Raw genomic sequence first — 17,735 nt, forward strand, 5'->3', positions numbered from 1 at the left:
CACCTTGAGGGCTGAATTATTCACACCGTAGCAGGCAGATTCCGAGATGAGGGAGGCCAGCAGGTTAGGGGCTGCTCAGTTTTAAATGGAAGGCTTCCTGCTGAGAAGAATCACTGCTCACTCTCCTAGGAATCGGGGCCTTCAGGCAGTGGGTGGGAGGGGCAGTGAGCAGGAGCCTGGCCTCCTGAGCCTAATGAGGACTAACGAGTGGGAGCAGGTTCCCTAGAAGCCAGGAGTACCTGGTTGGTGTACCTGGTGGAGGTTGGGGGCAGAAGGGTTGGAACAGCAGCAAGAAGGTATAAGATGTTTTAGAGATGTCACTGGATGGCTCACCTCTTCGTTTATGCGCTTATTCATTCTTTCCTTCATCTCACAAATAAACACAAAACAGATCTCACAGGAAAAGATTCTCTAGAATAGGGAGACATGGAGTGTGAGAGACCTCAGAGAGCCTGTAGGCTGTCGTCCTCATGTTGCTGATGAGGAAACAGGCCAGAAAGTGTCATGGGCCTATTTTCAGGGGCCTCTTGACACTTGGTCCTGTGTCCTCGCTCTCAGGGCCCTCACCCCACATGGCCTTCTTGAGTTCATGGCACACCATTGTCACTGACATGGAGGTGACCCCTCGGCACTACTCCCCACCCCCAAAGGGTGTCTCTCTCCTTCTCTGTGATCTTAGCATGGAAAGCAGCCATCTCTGATGGGAGGAACCTTGTCTCCTGCCCTGCTCTCAGGACCTCTGTGACTGTAAAAGTTAAATGAGGAAGCAGCTGTAAAGAAGACAGCAGTCCCCCCTTACTCACAGTTTTGCTTTCTTACCCATTGTCAAGTGAGGTTCAAAAATATTAAATGGAAAATTCCAGAAATAAACAATTCATAACTTTAAATTGTGCGCCATTCTGAGTAGCCTGATGAAATCTCACTCCATCCTGTTCTGTCCCACCCAGGACATGAATCACCCCTTTGTCCAGACTATGCACGCTGTGCGCTCTGCCAGCCCGTTAGTACTTAGTAGCCGTCTAGGTCATCAGATGACTGCGGTGTTGCAGGGCTGTGTTAGTGACCCTCCTTTTACTTAATAACGGCCCCAAAGTGTAAGAGCAGTGATGCTGGCAATTCAGATACGCCAAGGAAAAGCCATAAAGTGCTTCCTCTAAGAGAAAAGGTATGTATGTATAGGGGAAAACATAGTACACATAGGGTTTGGTTCTATCTGCAGTTTCAGGCAACCACGGGGGGTCTTGGAACGTGTCCCTGTGGATAAGGGGAGACGGCTGTAGAGCCTGGGGACCAGCATATGCTGTGTCAGTCCCTTCTTCCTTTTCTTCCCTTCCTGCTCACTCTCTCCCGACGAAGTAAATACTGGGGGTGCAAGAAGCATGAAGATAATCTAATTATAAAGTACAGCTTTATTTGTATATAGACCCATTTCTTCATTCATTCATTCAGCAAACATTTATTGAGGGCATGCTTTGTGCCAGGACTGTGTTAGTTACAGGAATATAGACATGAGTAAGACAATCCTTTTAAAATATCCCCCCTCTCAAGGTTAGGGAGTGTTTATTAAACTGGGGCTTGGCAGGCTACCTGGATTCTAAGGGAGTGAAGGGAAGCAGAACAGTGGAGAGCCTGTTGCAAAGGGTGACTCCAGTGCATGCGGAGGAGTGAACTCCCGGGCCTCTCGGTTTCTTCTCGGATGGACTCCTTGTCCTTCGAGGTCAAAGACAAGCCTTAGCTGTCCTTCTCAGCTTTCAGCACTGTGAGTACCTCCTAGTTAAATTCAGTTTTGTGTGATTCAGGTAACAATTCAACTGAGGCTCAGAAGGGCCATGCGGGGAACATGGGGAGGAGGAGATGGGACCCCTGCCTTCAGGATGCACACAGCCCGTGGGAGGCAGGCATGTGCCCAACGGGACACCCCACACAATAGGACATTGTGATTGAGGAGCGGCGCACGATGGCCTTACGTTTTGTGTGCGCTTTGTCAGGGAATGTAGGTGGAAATGATGGATTCTGACCGGAAGAGGCATAGATAAGAATAATAACAGTAATTCACATCTGCACAGCACTTTCCAGGTTTCAAGGCATCTTGACATTTTTACCCCGTTGGACTCTTCCTATAACCTTATTGTGAGGCCAGGTGTAAATTATTATCGCCCTTTGAGAGAGGAGAATGCAAAAAGAAGAGATAGTGTCCCTGTTGGCCAGATCACAGGCTGTTGGCCTGCAAATTCGTCCTGGCTCTGTAGGGCTGGATTTCCGTCATCCCTGTTCATGCCTTGCGTTCTGCCCAAGGTCCACAAAAATACCAGCTTTGATCTTTAAAATCCTTTGCGGTCTAAGCTGGATTCTTTAAGCACGGGTCTCTGACGGTGTCTTTGAAAAGGCAGCTAATATCAGCCAAATGCCTCCCGCTGGCTTTCCCTGTCCTTGCGGCAACCAGTGCTTTGGCAACAGATATTACTCTGGTTTGAATCTCAGCTCTTTCATTCATTACCTGTGCAGCTTCAAGCAAATGTTTAACCCTCCCCAGCCTCCGCTGTCTCCTCTGTAAAATGAATGAATTCATGCCTACCCAGTGCAGGCAGGAGAGCCAGCACAGTGATCAAATGCCTGCCGGGTCCTAAGCTCAGAAATACTGGGGTTCTGAACCCTGGTTTTTCTACAAGCTAATCTTGTTACTTGGGCAAGTTACTTAAGTTCCTGGGCCTTTGTTTCCTCACCCGTAAAGCAGAGTAAATGATTGTACCAACTGTTATGGTTCTTAAGAGGGTTAAATGAGCAAATATGTGTCAAGACCTCTGCCTAGGGCAGGGGTGGGCAAACTTTTTGACTCGAGGGCCACAATGGGTTCTTAAACTGGACCGGAGGGCCGGAACGAAAGCATGGATGGAGTGTTTGTGTGAACTAATATAAATTCAAAGTAAAGGAGCGGAGGGGAGAGCAAGAGAACCGGATAGAACAGCCGGATCCGGCCCGCGGGCCGTAGTTTGCCCACGGCTGGCCTAGGGGCTGGCACATAGTGCTCAGTGGGTCCAACATTAGTGATGTGGAGTCACTTGAGGATGCACATGAGATAATGTGTGGGCAACACTTGGTGCATCAGGAGCACTCGTTGTCCGACAGAAGAGCACAGATGTGGTTGTCTGGCATATCCTAATCTTTGGTCCAGCCCTGTGTCTCCTGGAGATTGCTACTTTCCCTTCTCAGAAATCATATTTTACAGCTATGTCTGGTCTTGATTTCAAGTTCACTGGTCTGTAGTTTATAGATTTTTCCCCCACTCACATTTCCTAGGTGAAATTCTATCTTCCCACTCAAGTCCTGGACCTCTCCTTTTGAGCCCCTCCATTGTTCAGGCATCACTAGTTCTGCCTCCGTCTCCTCTTTGCCAGGGCTCTGCTCCCGAGGCTGTGATCTCAGCACCCTCTTCCATCTCCAGCCTTCAGTCCATTCCCACCAGTCAGCAGGGGCACTCACAGAGGCTGGGCTCTGAGAGAGCCGAGAGGATGGGCGAGGCATCCGGTCAGGCTAGGTTTTCATATCCCCACTGTGGAGGGGAGGCCCAGGAGGCCTGCAGCCTGCCAGCCGCTGCAGCAAGTGTGGAGCAGGGCCAGAAACCATGGTGCCCTGTACCTCCTGCATCTGGATCCAAGGCAGGAAAAGACCGAGTACTGAGTACTGGGATTGTTCCTCTTAAACATATGGGTCATCTTCCCCTTTGATGCACATATTGCCCCGTGGACTGAATCAGAATTAGCTACAGTTCATCCTAGATTTTTTGAGGAGCTGATTTCAGAGTAGTCAGTCCAGGACCCTCCTTCCTCTTTCTCCCGAGAGGTCACTGTTCTGGGGCAAAGGGGCTGAGGGACAACTTCGGGCTGTCCCTGTGCTACCTGCTTGGGCAGCCAGAACCTGCGGAGTTGCTGGGCTTTCTCCTCGCTGGTGCTTGGCTTGGGTGTTGCCATGTGGCCGGCTGGTTTGCTTCTGGATTTGCCAGCCAGAGGAATGGAAGTGGGAGAAGTGGGCAACTGCTCCTCATGGGCATGGCTGGCCTCTCTGAACGCCTGCTTAGGGCCTGAGGGGAGGTGCTTTTCATACATGAAACAACCCTAGGAGTAAATAGATAATGAGATAAAGCTCAGGGATTTCTTGCCTGAGGCCACACAACAAGGAAATAGTAGAACCGGGTTTCTGGTGGAGGTCTGTCTCACTTTCCGTGCACAGGGCTGGCTGCTCACCAGCACTCCGCCCCGTGCTTCTGCAGCGCCGTCTCCTGCCTGCCCTCATGGTTAGACCTCCTTTACATGCTGCATTGGGCTCTGAGACTGCCGGCCTCTTGAGCTACTGGGTGGGATGCTTCCTGCCTAATTTAAGAGCCCACCATTCCTTCCTAGAGTTAACTTTGCCAAATTATATGGCCTCACGATGCCAACCAGAAAATTCCTAGAGTTTTTTAATAGAAATTGTCTCTTTAAAGAGAACCTAAGCCCACCTCTCATCCCCATCTTATAGATGGGGACACTGAGGACCACAGAGGAAACAGGACATGCCTGTGCCATGTGGAATCTGAACATTCCCGTCCGTCATAATGAAGCAGCGATAATGTTCATCCAAGATCGATGGCTGGAATCAGTCCAGCCTCCGGGGTTCAGCAAGACCCAGAGGCTGGCCACACTCTCTCTTGCTGTTCCAGGTGGCTGGCTCTCTGAGTTTGGTTGGAGGTAATTCTTAGAGTTCTGGCAGCTTCGTCCTGTAAGGAGTCCCAGAGTCCATGCAGCACAGCCTTCTACACAGCCATGATTGCACAGCCTCCGGTAACATTCCCTGGACACAGGAAGCTCACTCGCTGCCTTCCAGGGTAGCCCATTCCACTTTTGGATGCCTCTGACTGTGGGGAAGTATTTTGTACAGGAACATTCATCGGACTCTCCAATGTTCCAGGCCCTGCGGAAATCAAATAGCTAAGGCCTGGTTCCTGCCTCCAGGAAGCTGTCTTGTTGGGAAAGGGTCTAAGGAAGGCTCCTTATGTGACTGGGGCAGGGGTGCTGAAGGTGGCTGGAGAAAGCCCCCAAATAAGGAACTAGTCAGATTTATCTAAATAATGAGGAAGTAAATGGTATCCCAGACAACAGGAGAACCAGAACAGAGATTTGGGATTGTGAGGGAGGCTGGCTTATTCAGGAACTGCAAGTGGTTTCTGGATGGACTGCACAGTGAAGAGTAGGTAGGAGGGAGAGACGAGGCTGCAGCCCCTCCTGCAGGTGGTACACGGGGGTTTCTCCCCACTGGAGTGACCTGGTGTAGGGTCGCTCAACCTCCAAGTTAATGTTGCCTCTGAACCAGGCAACTCAATCAACAACCATTGAGCAAAGATGAATCCCAGATGGTCCCGCTTTGGAAGGGTTCGTGGCCTGAAGGATAGGTTAAGCAAGGCCAAGGTCATGGACTGATTTGGTTGGGAGCCATCAGCCACATGGTGGAACTCTGCCTCTCCACAGCTCCTGCCCTCAGGTGCTCACTGAGCCTCACAGTTGCCCCTCAGGAGTCAGTCTTATTCCCACCACAGCACCTCCGCCACCCATCCATGCCACCCACTTCTGTTCTATGCATTCAGGGCAGGTGCAGGGCCTTCAGGGCTGCTTGACAGGGCAGACCCGTGCTGCCTGCATGTCCCTGCTGGTGGATGCTGTCTGGGCCCAGATCATTGGGTGGGGAGGGAGGTAGAAGAACCAGAGTTGAAAAACCAGCCCAGTTTTCTCTGGCCACCAACTGGCAGAGGATAGGCTCCTAGAGGTGCCATGAATCCTGGCAACGCCCCCTCCTCCTCACCACTCCCCTGCACAATTGAGGAGTTCTTCACGGGCCCCAGGGAAGGTCTGGGAAGATCGGAGGTGAGCTGAAGTCCCACAGAGTGGCCTGATGTGGGAAGCCGGTGAGACCTGAAAGCTGCCGTTAGCCCAGGTGTAGGGTAGTGGGAAGAGCAAGGCTTTGGAATGGAACCTACAGCCCTCAATTGGAGCACGTGCCTCTTGTGACTTTAAACAAATTACTTTACCTCACTGAGCCTCTACAGAGACAATAAGATCTGGTTTGCGGGACAGCCGTGAGGATTAACTTCTTTCATTGAACACGTGTTTAATGAGAGTTGATGCTTGCCCGGGACACTGTGCTGGGTGCTGGGGATAGAATAAACAAGACTGGCTGTCCTCGGAGTTTCAGTTCTAGCCAAATAATCACGGGACAGTGCGATGAAAAGTCCTACAAAGATAAAAGGTACTTTGATGTAAAGTGCTGAAGACATTCAGTAAGTGTCGGTCACCTGCCCCTCTCAGGGGAAAGCATATATGTCATTTGAAACGGATATCTGTAATTCCTCAAAGCGAGAAAATACCTTGACCTCCATGACTTGGAACCTTGCCTGCTCTATCACCCCTTTCCCCTGCTCTGAGGGTCTGGCCTCCTGTGGGGGCATCTACATGAGCTGCAGGGACCCCACCCAGCCCAGGACCTCAGACTAGAACTGCTTCTCTTGCCTCCGCCCAGCAGAGCCTCATTTCGCCTCCGAGACTGTCCTGCTGCTTACTGTGACCCCACCCCCTGCCTGTCCGCCCCTCCACCATCCCCAGACCTTAGTCACCCATCAAAGCTCCAGTAAGAGCTCGCCTCTTCCCTGAAGCCTTCCAGGATCACTGATCTAGCAGCGATCTCTCCCTCCCCACGTCTGTGCAGATCATCACACTGCTCACTTCCTAGTTGGTCAGTGAGCCTCGATTCTGTGCCACCTGCTCTAACCACTTGGAGATAACTACCCCATTCCAGCCCTTCCCCCCAACAAGCTCCTGCCCATCCATCCTCCGAGACCCCGCATAAACCCTGAGGCCTTCCTCCTAAAGACTCCCTAGTCTCCTCCGGATGCAGTACCTCCTTCTTTGCTTCTGTTCCCAAGTCTGCATCCTGACCCTTATTAGCGACACAGGGTGGCGATGATCTGTTGCCTGTCTCTTTCCACTGCTGGACTGTCATTCAAGGCCTAGCCCAGGACTGGCACTTAGTAGGTTCTCACTGAAGGAATGAGGCTAGATCTGTCCCCACCCTCCCTGGAAGGATAGGGGCTAAGAAGCCCATCTGTGGCTACAGCAGCAGGTGAGAGTGGCCGGTGAGGGATGGTGGGGCCGACAGGAGCCTGGGCAGCTCCCTGTCTCTGTCCAAGATCCTGTGTTCCTCCGTTGTTGCATAGCTGTCCTACGCTCGGCTTCTTTTCCGCAAAGTGGAATCCTTTTTCCACCCCATCCACTGTGCCTCCGCTGCACAGTAGGGGTTCTGTGTGCATTGAAGAGTTCTGACTTGGTTCACTCTGCATTTATGAAGAAGCTAGAATTACACTGAGAGCAGAGAAACTTCCTATTCGCGCCCAGAAGTGTAAATGGCAGGACTTAGTACTTCTTTTTAAAAAAATCTAGTATTATTAGCTTTATTTCAGCAGAAATCAGAAATGGTATCCAGTGTCCCAACATATATATTTTGAAGAAACAGGTGCCTTCTGAATCTTTTGGAAGTAACAGGAGCATTAGCTTTTAAGAGAAGTTTTCAGAAAGAATAGCATTCATCCAATTCAAGGTAAACAAGGACAAAGAAAGGTATAATTTCATTTTTTTGTTGTGCCAACAAGCATTACCAAGCCCCTCCCTCTGTGCCATGATTCCCGTTTCATGGAAAAAGCCTCTGCGGCTTAAAGAGGGGGAGGAAGTAACAGAACTGAGATTTGCACTGTTTCCTAACACCAAGTCCAGTGCTTGCCAACCAACCCCCACCCCACCCTGGCTGTCTGTGTGGATGTGACAGTGCTTCGTATGTTCAGTTCTCATCTTCTCCTGCACTGGGCCATGCCTCACCTGTCTCTGGTCCCCAGTGCCTCCGGCAGGCCTAGAGCTTGGTGTGCAGTGAGGGACTGTGCGATCACTGGGTTCAGGAGTGACTGAATGAAAGGACAAGTACTACCTTTTATATGTTTTTAAAAGCTTCCTTCACCCCACTGAGAGGTTTCATTCCATGGAAGCTGTATTTCCCCCAAAATAAACCTGAAGTGGATCAAAAGGCTTAAAAAAAATTCTACTCTTCCCACAAGTGAAAAAAGTTCCTTTGTTGCTTAAAATATCTGCACCAGATCTTACGATGCTGTCTCTAGCACGAGTGCCTGTTATTGTGGCTAATTTGGTCGCATGTCTTTGAAGGAGAACAATGCCTCTGAAATTTTTAAAAGCAAAACAGCAATCTGCACCGTTAGTTGTAATGAGATGCAAATTGCCAACATTTGGGAGAAGAGCCGACTAAAATTTGCAATGAAGTGTTCCCCTGCCTTAAATGAAAAGCTGAGGCCCTCCCTTCTCTCCCCAAAGAAACCCCGTTTTTTGTTCCTTTTCTTTCTGATTCTGTAATACTAAACACTCGCTTTCCCGATTGAGTCATTCCTTCATTTATCTGCCCCTTCTGAGTCTCCGTTCCATGCCTGCCTGGTGCTGGGCTCCCAGAGGCATAGTCAGTCTGCAGGGTGGCTAGCGGTGAGCCCCACGTTGCAGGTAGGAAAATGAGGCACAAGAAGTTGAGGTGACTTGTCTAAAGTCATGTTGCTGGGATTCACACCCACGTCTCCTGACATATCCCTTCCAAGATGTGCCTTTGCTGGTCTGCCCTCTTTGCTGGGCTGAGGCACCAGAGAAAGGCAGGTGCGGAGGCAGGGCTAACAACTAACAGATGCAAACAAACTTCAGTGAAGTGTCTGATCTTCCTTAGAGCACCTAAATGGCATGGCTGACTGGGTACCAGAGGTTTCCTCCAGCTCTGACATTCAGTGAAGGCAGAAGAGATGGGCCAAGGGTGTTACACATTGCTGACTGTGGACGTTAGGAATCAGTTTTCCTTAGGAGCCAAAAGATCTGAGTACATCCTGGGGAGACCAGTGTGAGTGGGGGGACGAGGGTGTGCTGGAGAGGGCAAGGGCCTGCTCTGAGCTGGGCCTGTGCAGGGCACTTGGGGCTAAAGAAGGCCAGCAGGGCCCCTGGCTCACAGCACTGGACCAATTGAGCCCCGAGTGTAACGCGTGTGTGTGGGAGGGTGGAGGGTGAGTCACTATTTACTGAGCAGCCCCTCTGTGCCTGATTCCGATGTAGTCCTTTCATATTTTGGTTAATTCATTTAATCTGCCATCTGGCCAAGTTGCTGTTGTCATTCCTCCTCTCAGGTGAGGCAGCAGGGTCTGAGAGGTTAGGTGATTATCGATGTGTAAATACCTGCTGAGGATAGAATTTGAATCAGGCGCTGTGCTGACCCTGGACTCTGACATGAAGACAGTCCTTGCCCGCCCTCGGGCCTCACATCTAGTGGGGGAGGCAGGCACAGAAACTGTGATTACCATAGGGAGCCTGAGGAAGCTCAGGGCTCGCCTAAACAGAAGTGGCAAATCCAGAACTTACGCTGCAGTCTCTCCGACCCCAAATTCCAAGCCGAGGGGTGGAGAGACTGACTTAACTCTCTCTGAAGGGACGGGCAGCCTCATGAGAGAGGTGGCATTGCAGTCCGGCCTTGCATCCCTGGTGGAGCTTGGAGAGGTGGACTTTACTGGGGGTAGACTGACCCAGACCGAGGGACGGACGCACAAGCAGAGACTGGGAGCAAGAAGGAAGGTGCATGTGTGGGGAGGGTGGGCCAGCCCACTGGGAGTGGAGCCTGACCTTGCGCCTCTGATGTCCCTTACCTATCCCTCCATCGCCATCTGAATGGTCCCTTCTCCTGGCCAGATGGTTCCAATTTCTGTTGAACAACCCTGGTTTCTACTTCCTGAAAAGGCCTATGGATGTTTCAAATGCAAAAAAGATTTCAGACGTTTGAGGACAGCTTCCCATCTGCCCCTGCCTCCACCCCCAAGCGCCTCACCTCAGCTGCAGGCTTTATTTCAGAATCTTTGCTCCAGTCCATTTAATTAAGTTTCTTCCTCCCCCATTCCTCGTTCCCCTCTCTCATGTCATGAATTTACTGAGAGCCTGCAATGTGCTGGGCACTGTCCTCGGTGCCACGATTGTAGATAAATATTTGCTGTTGAAGAGCTTCACAGGCTGATGTGGACAGCGGTTGGCTGCAGACATAATTTGCTGGAAGTATTTGTAATGTAGAAACCACCTACCTGGTAGTGATCAGAGCAAGGCCTCACAAAGGAGACACCTACGCTTCACTCTGAAGTTGGACCAGGGGCCTGGCAGGCAGATGAGGTGGCCTTCAAATCCAGAGGCCTGTACAGCACTGCATATGAGGGACCTGAGCAGAAGTATGGGGAAGAGCAAGACATGAGCACCTGAGGAGGAGAGGAGGCTGGTTCTGGGCCTTAAGTAGGGTTTGGGGTGTGACTTCATTTGGAGGGTAATGGGGAGCCTAAGCAATGGGGGACATAGTCCTGTGGAGATCCCTTTAGCAGCCATTGGGGGATGGATGGAGAGAACCAGACAGAGTCAGAACTGATCTGGATGCATTCTCCTGTCCCACACCTTCCTCTCATCGAAGGAGATGGAAACTTAGAGGAAGGACGCAATCTTACCACAGATGACCTTGGGCGCTGGCTGCATGGACCTCCTCTTGGCCCATGTCTTCTGCCTTCACTGAATGTCAGAGCTGGAGGAAACCTCTGGTACCCGGTCAGCCATGCCATTTAGGGGAAACGGAAATACTTCTTCCTGCTCTAAGGAAGATCAGACACTTCACTGAAGTTTGTTTGCATCTCCAAAATTTACCCTGAGATCTCACACAGAGGAAAAGCTTTGGCATCTGTTTCTGAAACTTTGGAACTGTTCATTCATTGTTGTCATTCTTTTATTCATTTAGCTAACATTTAGAGATCACCTACTTGGTGCCAGGTGCTAGGGACAGAGGCAGGAGTCCGACCGAGGCCCAGCCCTTGAGTAGGTAGCGCACTACTGGGAGATGCTGTCAGAACAATTAGATGTTGTCAGTCCTCCACTCTGCCAGCTTCTGAAGCTGCCAACCACTCACCTGGGGATGCACAAGTCAAGCATCACAGAGCCAGGAGTGGGCTCTGCACTTTCTGTACAGGAAGAGCCAAGCCTTTCTGGTCCCAGCTATCTTACATTCAGCTGAAATCGCAGAGACTCTGTCATGCAGATGGCAGCTGCCAGCAACTCAGGAATGATATTCTTGTTGTGGGAAGGCCTGTCATGAGGAATTTTCATAATAAAATTACCAACACCATCCCTACCACCAGCGAAAGTCTAGAATATGGCGATTGAACGTAGAATCACAACCAGATTGGTGGTCAGGTCTTTAGTATGTAAAGAACTCTGTACCAGGTTGTCCACATGGTTAGGGTCAGAGAAGTTTCGACGATGAAATTCATCTGTTACTACAGTTATATGCACAGCCAGGGGGATTTGCTGTGGCAACAGCTAAATCTGATCCCAGTCAACTCCTGAAATGTCTGTCTGGGGTGAATTTCCAGGTTGCTCAACTCTCCATTGGCCCTCAGAGTTGCTCTCCTGCAAGTTAATCAAATCATTCAGCCTTATTTACTCATTTTCATCCTGTTTCTCTGCCCTTTGGTAATCAAGACACAATAGGTGATTTAAAAAGCAGTCCATCATTTTTACCAGCTAATGGAGTAAAGCATATCCCCCATAGAAACCACCACCATTTATCTAGCTTTCTTTCCCTGTTAATCTGCGCATAATTTGTGTTGATTGCATTAAAATAAAAATCAGGGTAGCTGCTGGATCAGGCAATCAGGGGCCTAATCTGTATTGTGTTTTAATTTCTTGGTTGAAATGCTCCTGTTTAGATACTAGGTCTTGGGGAGGGGGAGGCCTTTGCATTTCTGCTTTTCCCTTAACCTCTGTTCGTCTGCTGTGGTCCGTTCCACTGCAGGCTGGAGAGATGGGGGTTTGGGCAAATACACAATCTTCATGTTGCAGTAGATGCACCCCTCTCCACCCAGTCTTAGCAGGACCTCTTTCCTGTGCAGGAAATGGAGTCCCCTGCATGTCCATTAGACAGAGACACCAGGAGGAGTGCTTCTCATTCATACTTAGAGTCTAGTCCATTCTCGTCTTCCAGTTTTCCAACTTTTTGCTTGTGACATTCATACCTCATATTAGTTTCAAGCCTGGGTTTAAGTAGTCCGATGGACAAAAATAAGCCATTTATATAGAGATATATTTTGTGCCACTATGTACTGATAGATGCATAGTTAAAAATATTTGCATTTTATTTTCCTTGGAGTTCTAGACAGATCTCTTTTCTTAACTGCCTAGGTCCTGCCATTGACTTGGAAAAAGTAAAGTCAGAATGTCTCGAGCCCGAGCCGGAGTTACGGAGCACTTTCAGTGAGGAAGCAAATACGTCGTCCTATTACCCCGCTCCTGCACCTGTCATGGACAAGTATATCCTAGACAATGGCAAGGTAGTGTGCCAAGCTCAATACCGCTTCCCTGCGAGTGTCTGTCAGTCAGAGTAAAGATGGAGCGGGTGCGGGGATTCCCGAGCGCGGCCAGGTGGCCTCCCGGCCTGTCCCTAAGGGACGCTTTCTGGAATCAGTGTGTTATCACAAGTGGACCTTTACTGGGACTTTTTTCTTTTTCTCATCATTTGGTTTGGTTTGGTTTGGTTTGTTGTTTTTTAAATATTGAGCCAAAACAGCTAAAACTAAACTGCCATTTTAAAATAGCTTATTAGTGAGAAAGATTTTTTAAATGATAGTTTGAAAACTGCCCTACCCTTCCACGAAACCAGATGCATAAATTTCTAAGGTGAACCAGAAGTGAACTGATTGAGATAGGTCATGAGTCAATATGTATCCATTGACCTGGGTGTCAGGGACACAGAGGTGACTGAGACTTGATTCTCGTCCCAGCGCCGCTTGCAAGCTGAACATTGAGTGGTGGTCAGCCCACAAATGACTCCTCAGCTTTTCTTTTATTTTTAGACCCTTGTGGGGAGGGGCGGAGGGATCGTGAAAGAAAACCTAAACACTGTTAGTAATGAAAAGCAATGGAATAGCCTTCGGAAGTCGTTCAGTCAGTCACAGGGAGATATGGCAGCAGGGCAGGAAGAAAACTGGTCTAACACCCAAGTGAACTCACCTTGGAAGAGGTACAGCAGAGCCCCTTATCCAGGCAGCGGCCAGATGCCTCCGTTCCAGTGCTGTCTTCTCTGCCACCATTGCGTGTGTTGCAGACATCCCCTCCCTTCTTCCCAGAGAAGCATCTGTGTTGGTTTTCCTTGCCTCAGGCTTCAAAGGTCTCTGTTTACCCAGTTCTGTTCCCCTGTGGGCTGATGAGAAAGAAAAGGTTGCATTTGGGTTTGTCCAGATGTATCCCTGCAGCTGGCCAGACTGAGCCAAGGCAAATATAGTCAAGCTGAGGAAGGAAAGCTGTGGTCCTTAGAGCTCTCTTGGATGTGGTGCCATCCCACTGGGCGCTTCCTCCCCGCAGAAGCAGTGTTGATGGGCCAGGCCATCGGCCCATTCTGCATCTCCTTGTTTCAGCCAACAGCAGGGGCGAGGTGGCAGCAGGAAGTCCTGACTTCTAAGCCTAGCTCGCTCTGCCCTACCTGTGTGACCCAGGCAGGTCCTTTCCTCTCTAGGCCTCAGCTCCCATGTCTGGGAAGGTGGATGTGGTCCATACGCCCTGGGACTTTGGTGACTCAGACGGTATCTCTAAGCTTGGTGAGCCCTTCCCAATTGAAGTAAAGGAAAGAAAGGACTGTTCTTTCTTTCCTGACTTCCTTTCAGTCATGATCACATTGTGGAATGACTAGGGACTTTTTCTTAAAGTAGCTTCCAAGAGAGATCCTGTGTATCTTGCTTTGAAAGCTGATGGACAGTTTCTGAGGATGACAGGGGCTTCTTTTGCAAAGTTATCACTTTTCCTCCAAAAAATGGGTCTCTTAAATCTCACTTAATTTTTTCACACATGACTTGCACATTTCTTGAAAATGCCGATTTTGTTTTTTCTTTGGTTGGCACCAACATGATACTAACCTGGCTTTTGTTTGCAACTAGTCTGTGGATGAAGGGAGAGGAAGAAGCGACATATTGGGAATGGGTGGCAGCTCCCCAGAGCAGCACCCACATCCCAGAATTAGCCCTCGTTGTTCTTGGCTGGGCTGTCATTTCTGATCCCTCCTTCTTTCCCCTGCCGAACAAAGGCCTTAATCTCTGCAAAGCCTAGAGCATTAAACTGGGATCTGTTTCCTAGTAGGAAACTACTGTTGTCCTACAAAACAGTACACAAAGACATTTTTTATCAAGTCCCATCCTACCAGATGTCATGTTTTTAACAGCCTCCCTTGACCAATAGCGAACTGTGGCTTATGTGAATGGTGCTTGCCACAAAAGTTACTGTCTGATTTCTATAAAGTTCATTGCTTTTCTTTATCTAAATATTTTATTTCAAAAACTCATCAAATCATAAAGCCACAAAGACCATTCTCATTTAAACAGTCTAATGTATACATGATACTCACGGGGAAATACACCAAGAGACCCGTCTACAATAGTACAACAGGTTAGAGGCAAGAAGCCAGGTCTCCTGGTTCTAGGCCAGTGCTCCTTCCAGTCTATTCTGCTGCATCCCTGAAAGTGGGGCGTTGCTCTAGGTGACCCTGAGCTTCGCTGACCTCAGAGCCCTTGTTCCAGATGCCCAGCAGATACCTGTGATGGTCTTACATTTCCTTCTGTGCTATGAAGTTGGCCTTATATGAGTGAATGTCACAGCAAAGATTTCCTTCTCCAAGACACAGCAACTCATCAGAACTGAAAGCCAGTGCCCTGAAAACGTATTAAAGATGCCATCATTTTCTTACTTTGTGTTCGGACTAGTCCTGATCACGTTGCAGGGGACGAAGATGCAGAGCCTCGGCCCCTCCCCAGATATGCACTGTGAAGGGCTGATTCAGGTGGTGAGGGCTCTCGCTAGGCTAGAAATCCAGAGGGAGTAGAACCAAGCCCCTGAGTAGTTAGAAGTGTTTTCTGTATTTGGACTGAGGCTTGAAAGATTAGCAGGTTTAAGAAGAAATTCCCTTCATTCATTCCTGGACAGGGGAAAGGCGTGAGTGGAGACATGGGTGGGGAAAGAAGGCGAAGGAAGTAAGTTACTGGCTGTGTGCCGTCCTGAAGGTTTTTTTTTTACTTATGTTTACGCATTTAATTCTCAAAACACCCTACAGACTAGGTGGTGGTCTGCCTGTTGTACAGCTGAGAAAAGGGAGGCTCGGAGAGGTCAAGTGATTTGCCCAGGATACTCAGCTGTTGGTAGAAGAGCCAGGATCCACACCCGGGGACAGAGGCTCCAGGCCCGTGCTCTCGGGGTACACAATGGCAGCAGGAAGAAATGAAGTGCTCGGGAGGTTCCTAGAGCGATGGCCAGAGCAGGGAAACGCTAGGAAACAGGGTCCTAGAGGCCTTCGGAGCCGGCAGAGGATGTCATATTGGATGGGACAACGAATGGGGAGCCATCCGAGATTCCAGGGGGTTGACATGAATCATGTCTTTCACAGATTTTGAGAGAGACTGCGGAATTCATCTAGTCAAAGAAGGAAAGCCGTGTTTTAGGGAAGTCAGTCTGGCAGGTTACAGGGTGGGTAGAGGCAGCAGGGACTGGAGGCCAGCAGGCCAGCCTGCGACTTTTCCCGGGTTCCCTGTGTGCAGTGGGGCTGCCAGGGACAGACTGGCAAGTGCAGAGGAAGATGAACGTTGATGGACCTGCTGCTTCCACCATGACACTGGCTGTAGCAGGAAGGTGGCTTCGGGGTCATACAGATTTGGGTTTGAATCTTTATTCTAAATTTTATTGGTAATATGTCTTAGGAAAAGCAATTTAGTCCCCTGAGTCTCTCTTCATGTCTGTGAAATGGGAATAATTTCTACCTGTTCGTTCTCATCCCTTAAGGTCAGTATGAGGATAAATAAATTGAAGGTACAATACCTGGTTCATTATAAGTGCTCAAAAATATATGTGCTCCCTTCTGTGGTAGAACTTTGGCTAAAATGACTGTCATCTCTCTTTTAACAATAAGCAGGGCCCGGGATAGAAAAGAGCAGAGACCTGTGAAAACTGAAGTGATCTTCCGTCTCTGTGGTTTTCCAATTCTGAATTTGTCCAAATTCCTTGTTTTTCCCCAATCTCTGGGAGCTTGCATGGGTAGCTCCGGAGTGTCATCGGGGGAGGTGACTGGGGTCCCGCAGGGAGCAGCGGGGCACGTGTCCCCAGTATGCCTGCCCTGGCACAGACTGCCTGCCCGCAGTGCAGACTGCAGAGAACAGTTCAGACTTGACCTTGGGCTAGTGTTGCCCGGCCAGCCCCAGGCAGCACACGCACTCCAGTCTCTCTTACCTCGTTGAGCCCTGTGAACAGATGGGTGGCACTGAAGTTTGTGGCCCAGGGAGGCAGGTGGATCTGGTTATCTGAAGTCATGCCTGAAGAGGTCTGGAGGATCTTTTTGAGCAAAAGGAAGTGACATCAGATGTGGCAGGTGGATTATTTGCTTACTGACAGCCATGGGTGGGCTGTGTTGCTTTTTTTCCTCAGTGGTGGTAAAACCTCGGTAATTGGTGGAGGAGGAGTGTTGTTGGCTGACCCTTCTGCCACTGTGCAGTTCTCACCTTCCTTTCCAAGCCAAGCCTCAGCAGAAAGACCTTTAATCATCTTTGACCAGGGGGTGTGTGTGCCGTCTGTCAGACCAGGACTTCTCCCGAGACATCTCCTGACCATGCCATGGTGGCGACCTGCAGGTCTTTCCGGAGACAGGGACCTTTGGCAGAGCCTTTTCATTCCCCTTAGAAAGTTTGGCTTATTAGAGGCTGTCTCCCTCCCTCCCCACAGAGGCCTCTTCACCCTCCACAGACTCAGCAGAAACACGACATAAATGGCCACGTCGGAGTCAAACTCTATTTTTTGATGGTTAATGTTAACAAACGTTTTTTTTTTTTTGAATTGTTAAAAGAGCCAGGAAGGAGAAAAAGCTTCCAAGCTTGCAGCTCACTGACTGTGCTGAAACTCTCTGAGCGCTCCTGTACAGGGAGCGTGCAATTGCGTTCTGTGCTCTGTGCCATCAGAATCGGACTCCGGGGTGGTATCTAATGTAAAATCCTAGGTGTTCTGAGCCAGAGGAGCACAAAGATGAATCCAGCTCTAGCTGGTTTGGCTCAGTGGATAGAGCATCAGCCTGCAGACTGAAGGGTCCCAGGTTCGATTCCGGTCAAGGGCACATGCCCAAGTTGGAGGCTCCATCCCCAGGAGGCAGCCAATCAATGACTCTCTCTCTCATCATTGATGTTTCTATCTCTCTCCCTGTCACTTTCTCTCTGAGATCATTAAAATTTTTAAAAATATATTTTAAAAAAAAGATGAATCCAACTCTTCTAGTTCGACTTCAGGGAAACTGGAGCCAGAGACGGGGAAGGACCTGCACAGACACACTGTCTGATCAGTGCAGAGCCTGGGTGCTGCCCCCACCCAGCTACACACTGGGGTCACCTGGGGAGCCTTCAGCCATCCTGGTACCTAGGCCCCTCCCAGATGAGATAACTCAGAATCTCTGAACATGGTGCCTTGACACCGGCCTTTTTTATAGCTCACCAGGCGGCCCGTGTGCTACCATGTAGAGAGCCTCTGTGCCAGGAGGATGTGCGTCCCGGGGTGTTTACCTTAGAAGGAGAGGGGTCTCTCTAACGTGTC

The 17,735-nt window shown here is 49.7% G+C and overlaps 2 protein-coding genes across 9 annotated transcripts in view; both read left to right on the forward strand.

The window, feature by feature from the left end:
• AGBL4 (AGBL carboxypeptidase 4) overlaps nucleotides 1-17,735 on the forward strand; it is a 1,107,854-nt gene that overhangs the window by 913,109 nt on the left and 177,010 nt on the right. The gene's annotated exons all lie outside the window — the stretch shown is intronic.
• BEND5 (BEN domain containing 5) overlaps nucleotides 1-17,735 on the forward strand; it is a 47,898-nt gene that overhangs the window by 21,197 nt on the left and 8,966 nt on the right. For all 3 annotated transcript variants that reach the window (XM_080655967.1, XM_080655966.1, XM_080655968.1), the window contains one exon: nucleotides 12,312-12,460. In XM_080655967.1, coding sequence (XP_080512093.1) covers nucleotides 12,312-12,460 — 149 coding nt within the window. The remainder of the gene's footprint in view (nucleotides 1-12,311; nucleotides 12,461-17,735) is intronic.

The sequence above is a fragment of the Plecotus auritus genome (assembly GCF_963455305.1).
Source record: "Plecotus auritus genome assembly, chromosome: 2".
NCBI lineage: Eukaryota > Metazoa > Chordata > Mammalia > Chiroptera > Vespertilionidae > Plecotus > Plecotus auritus.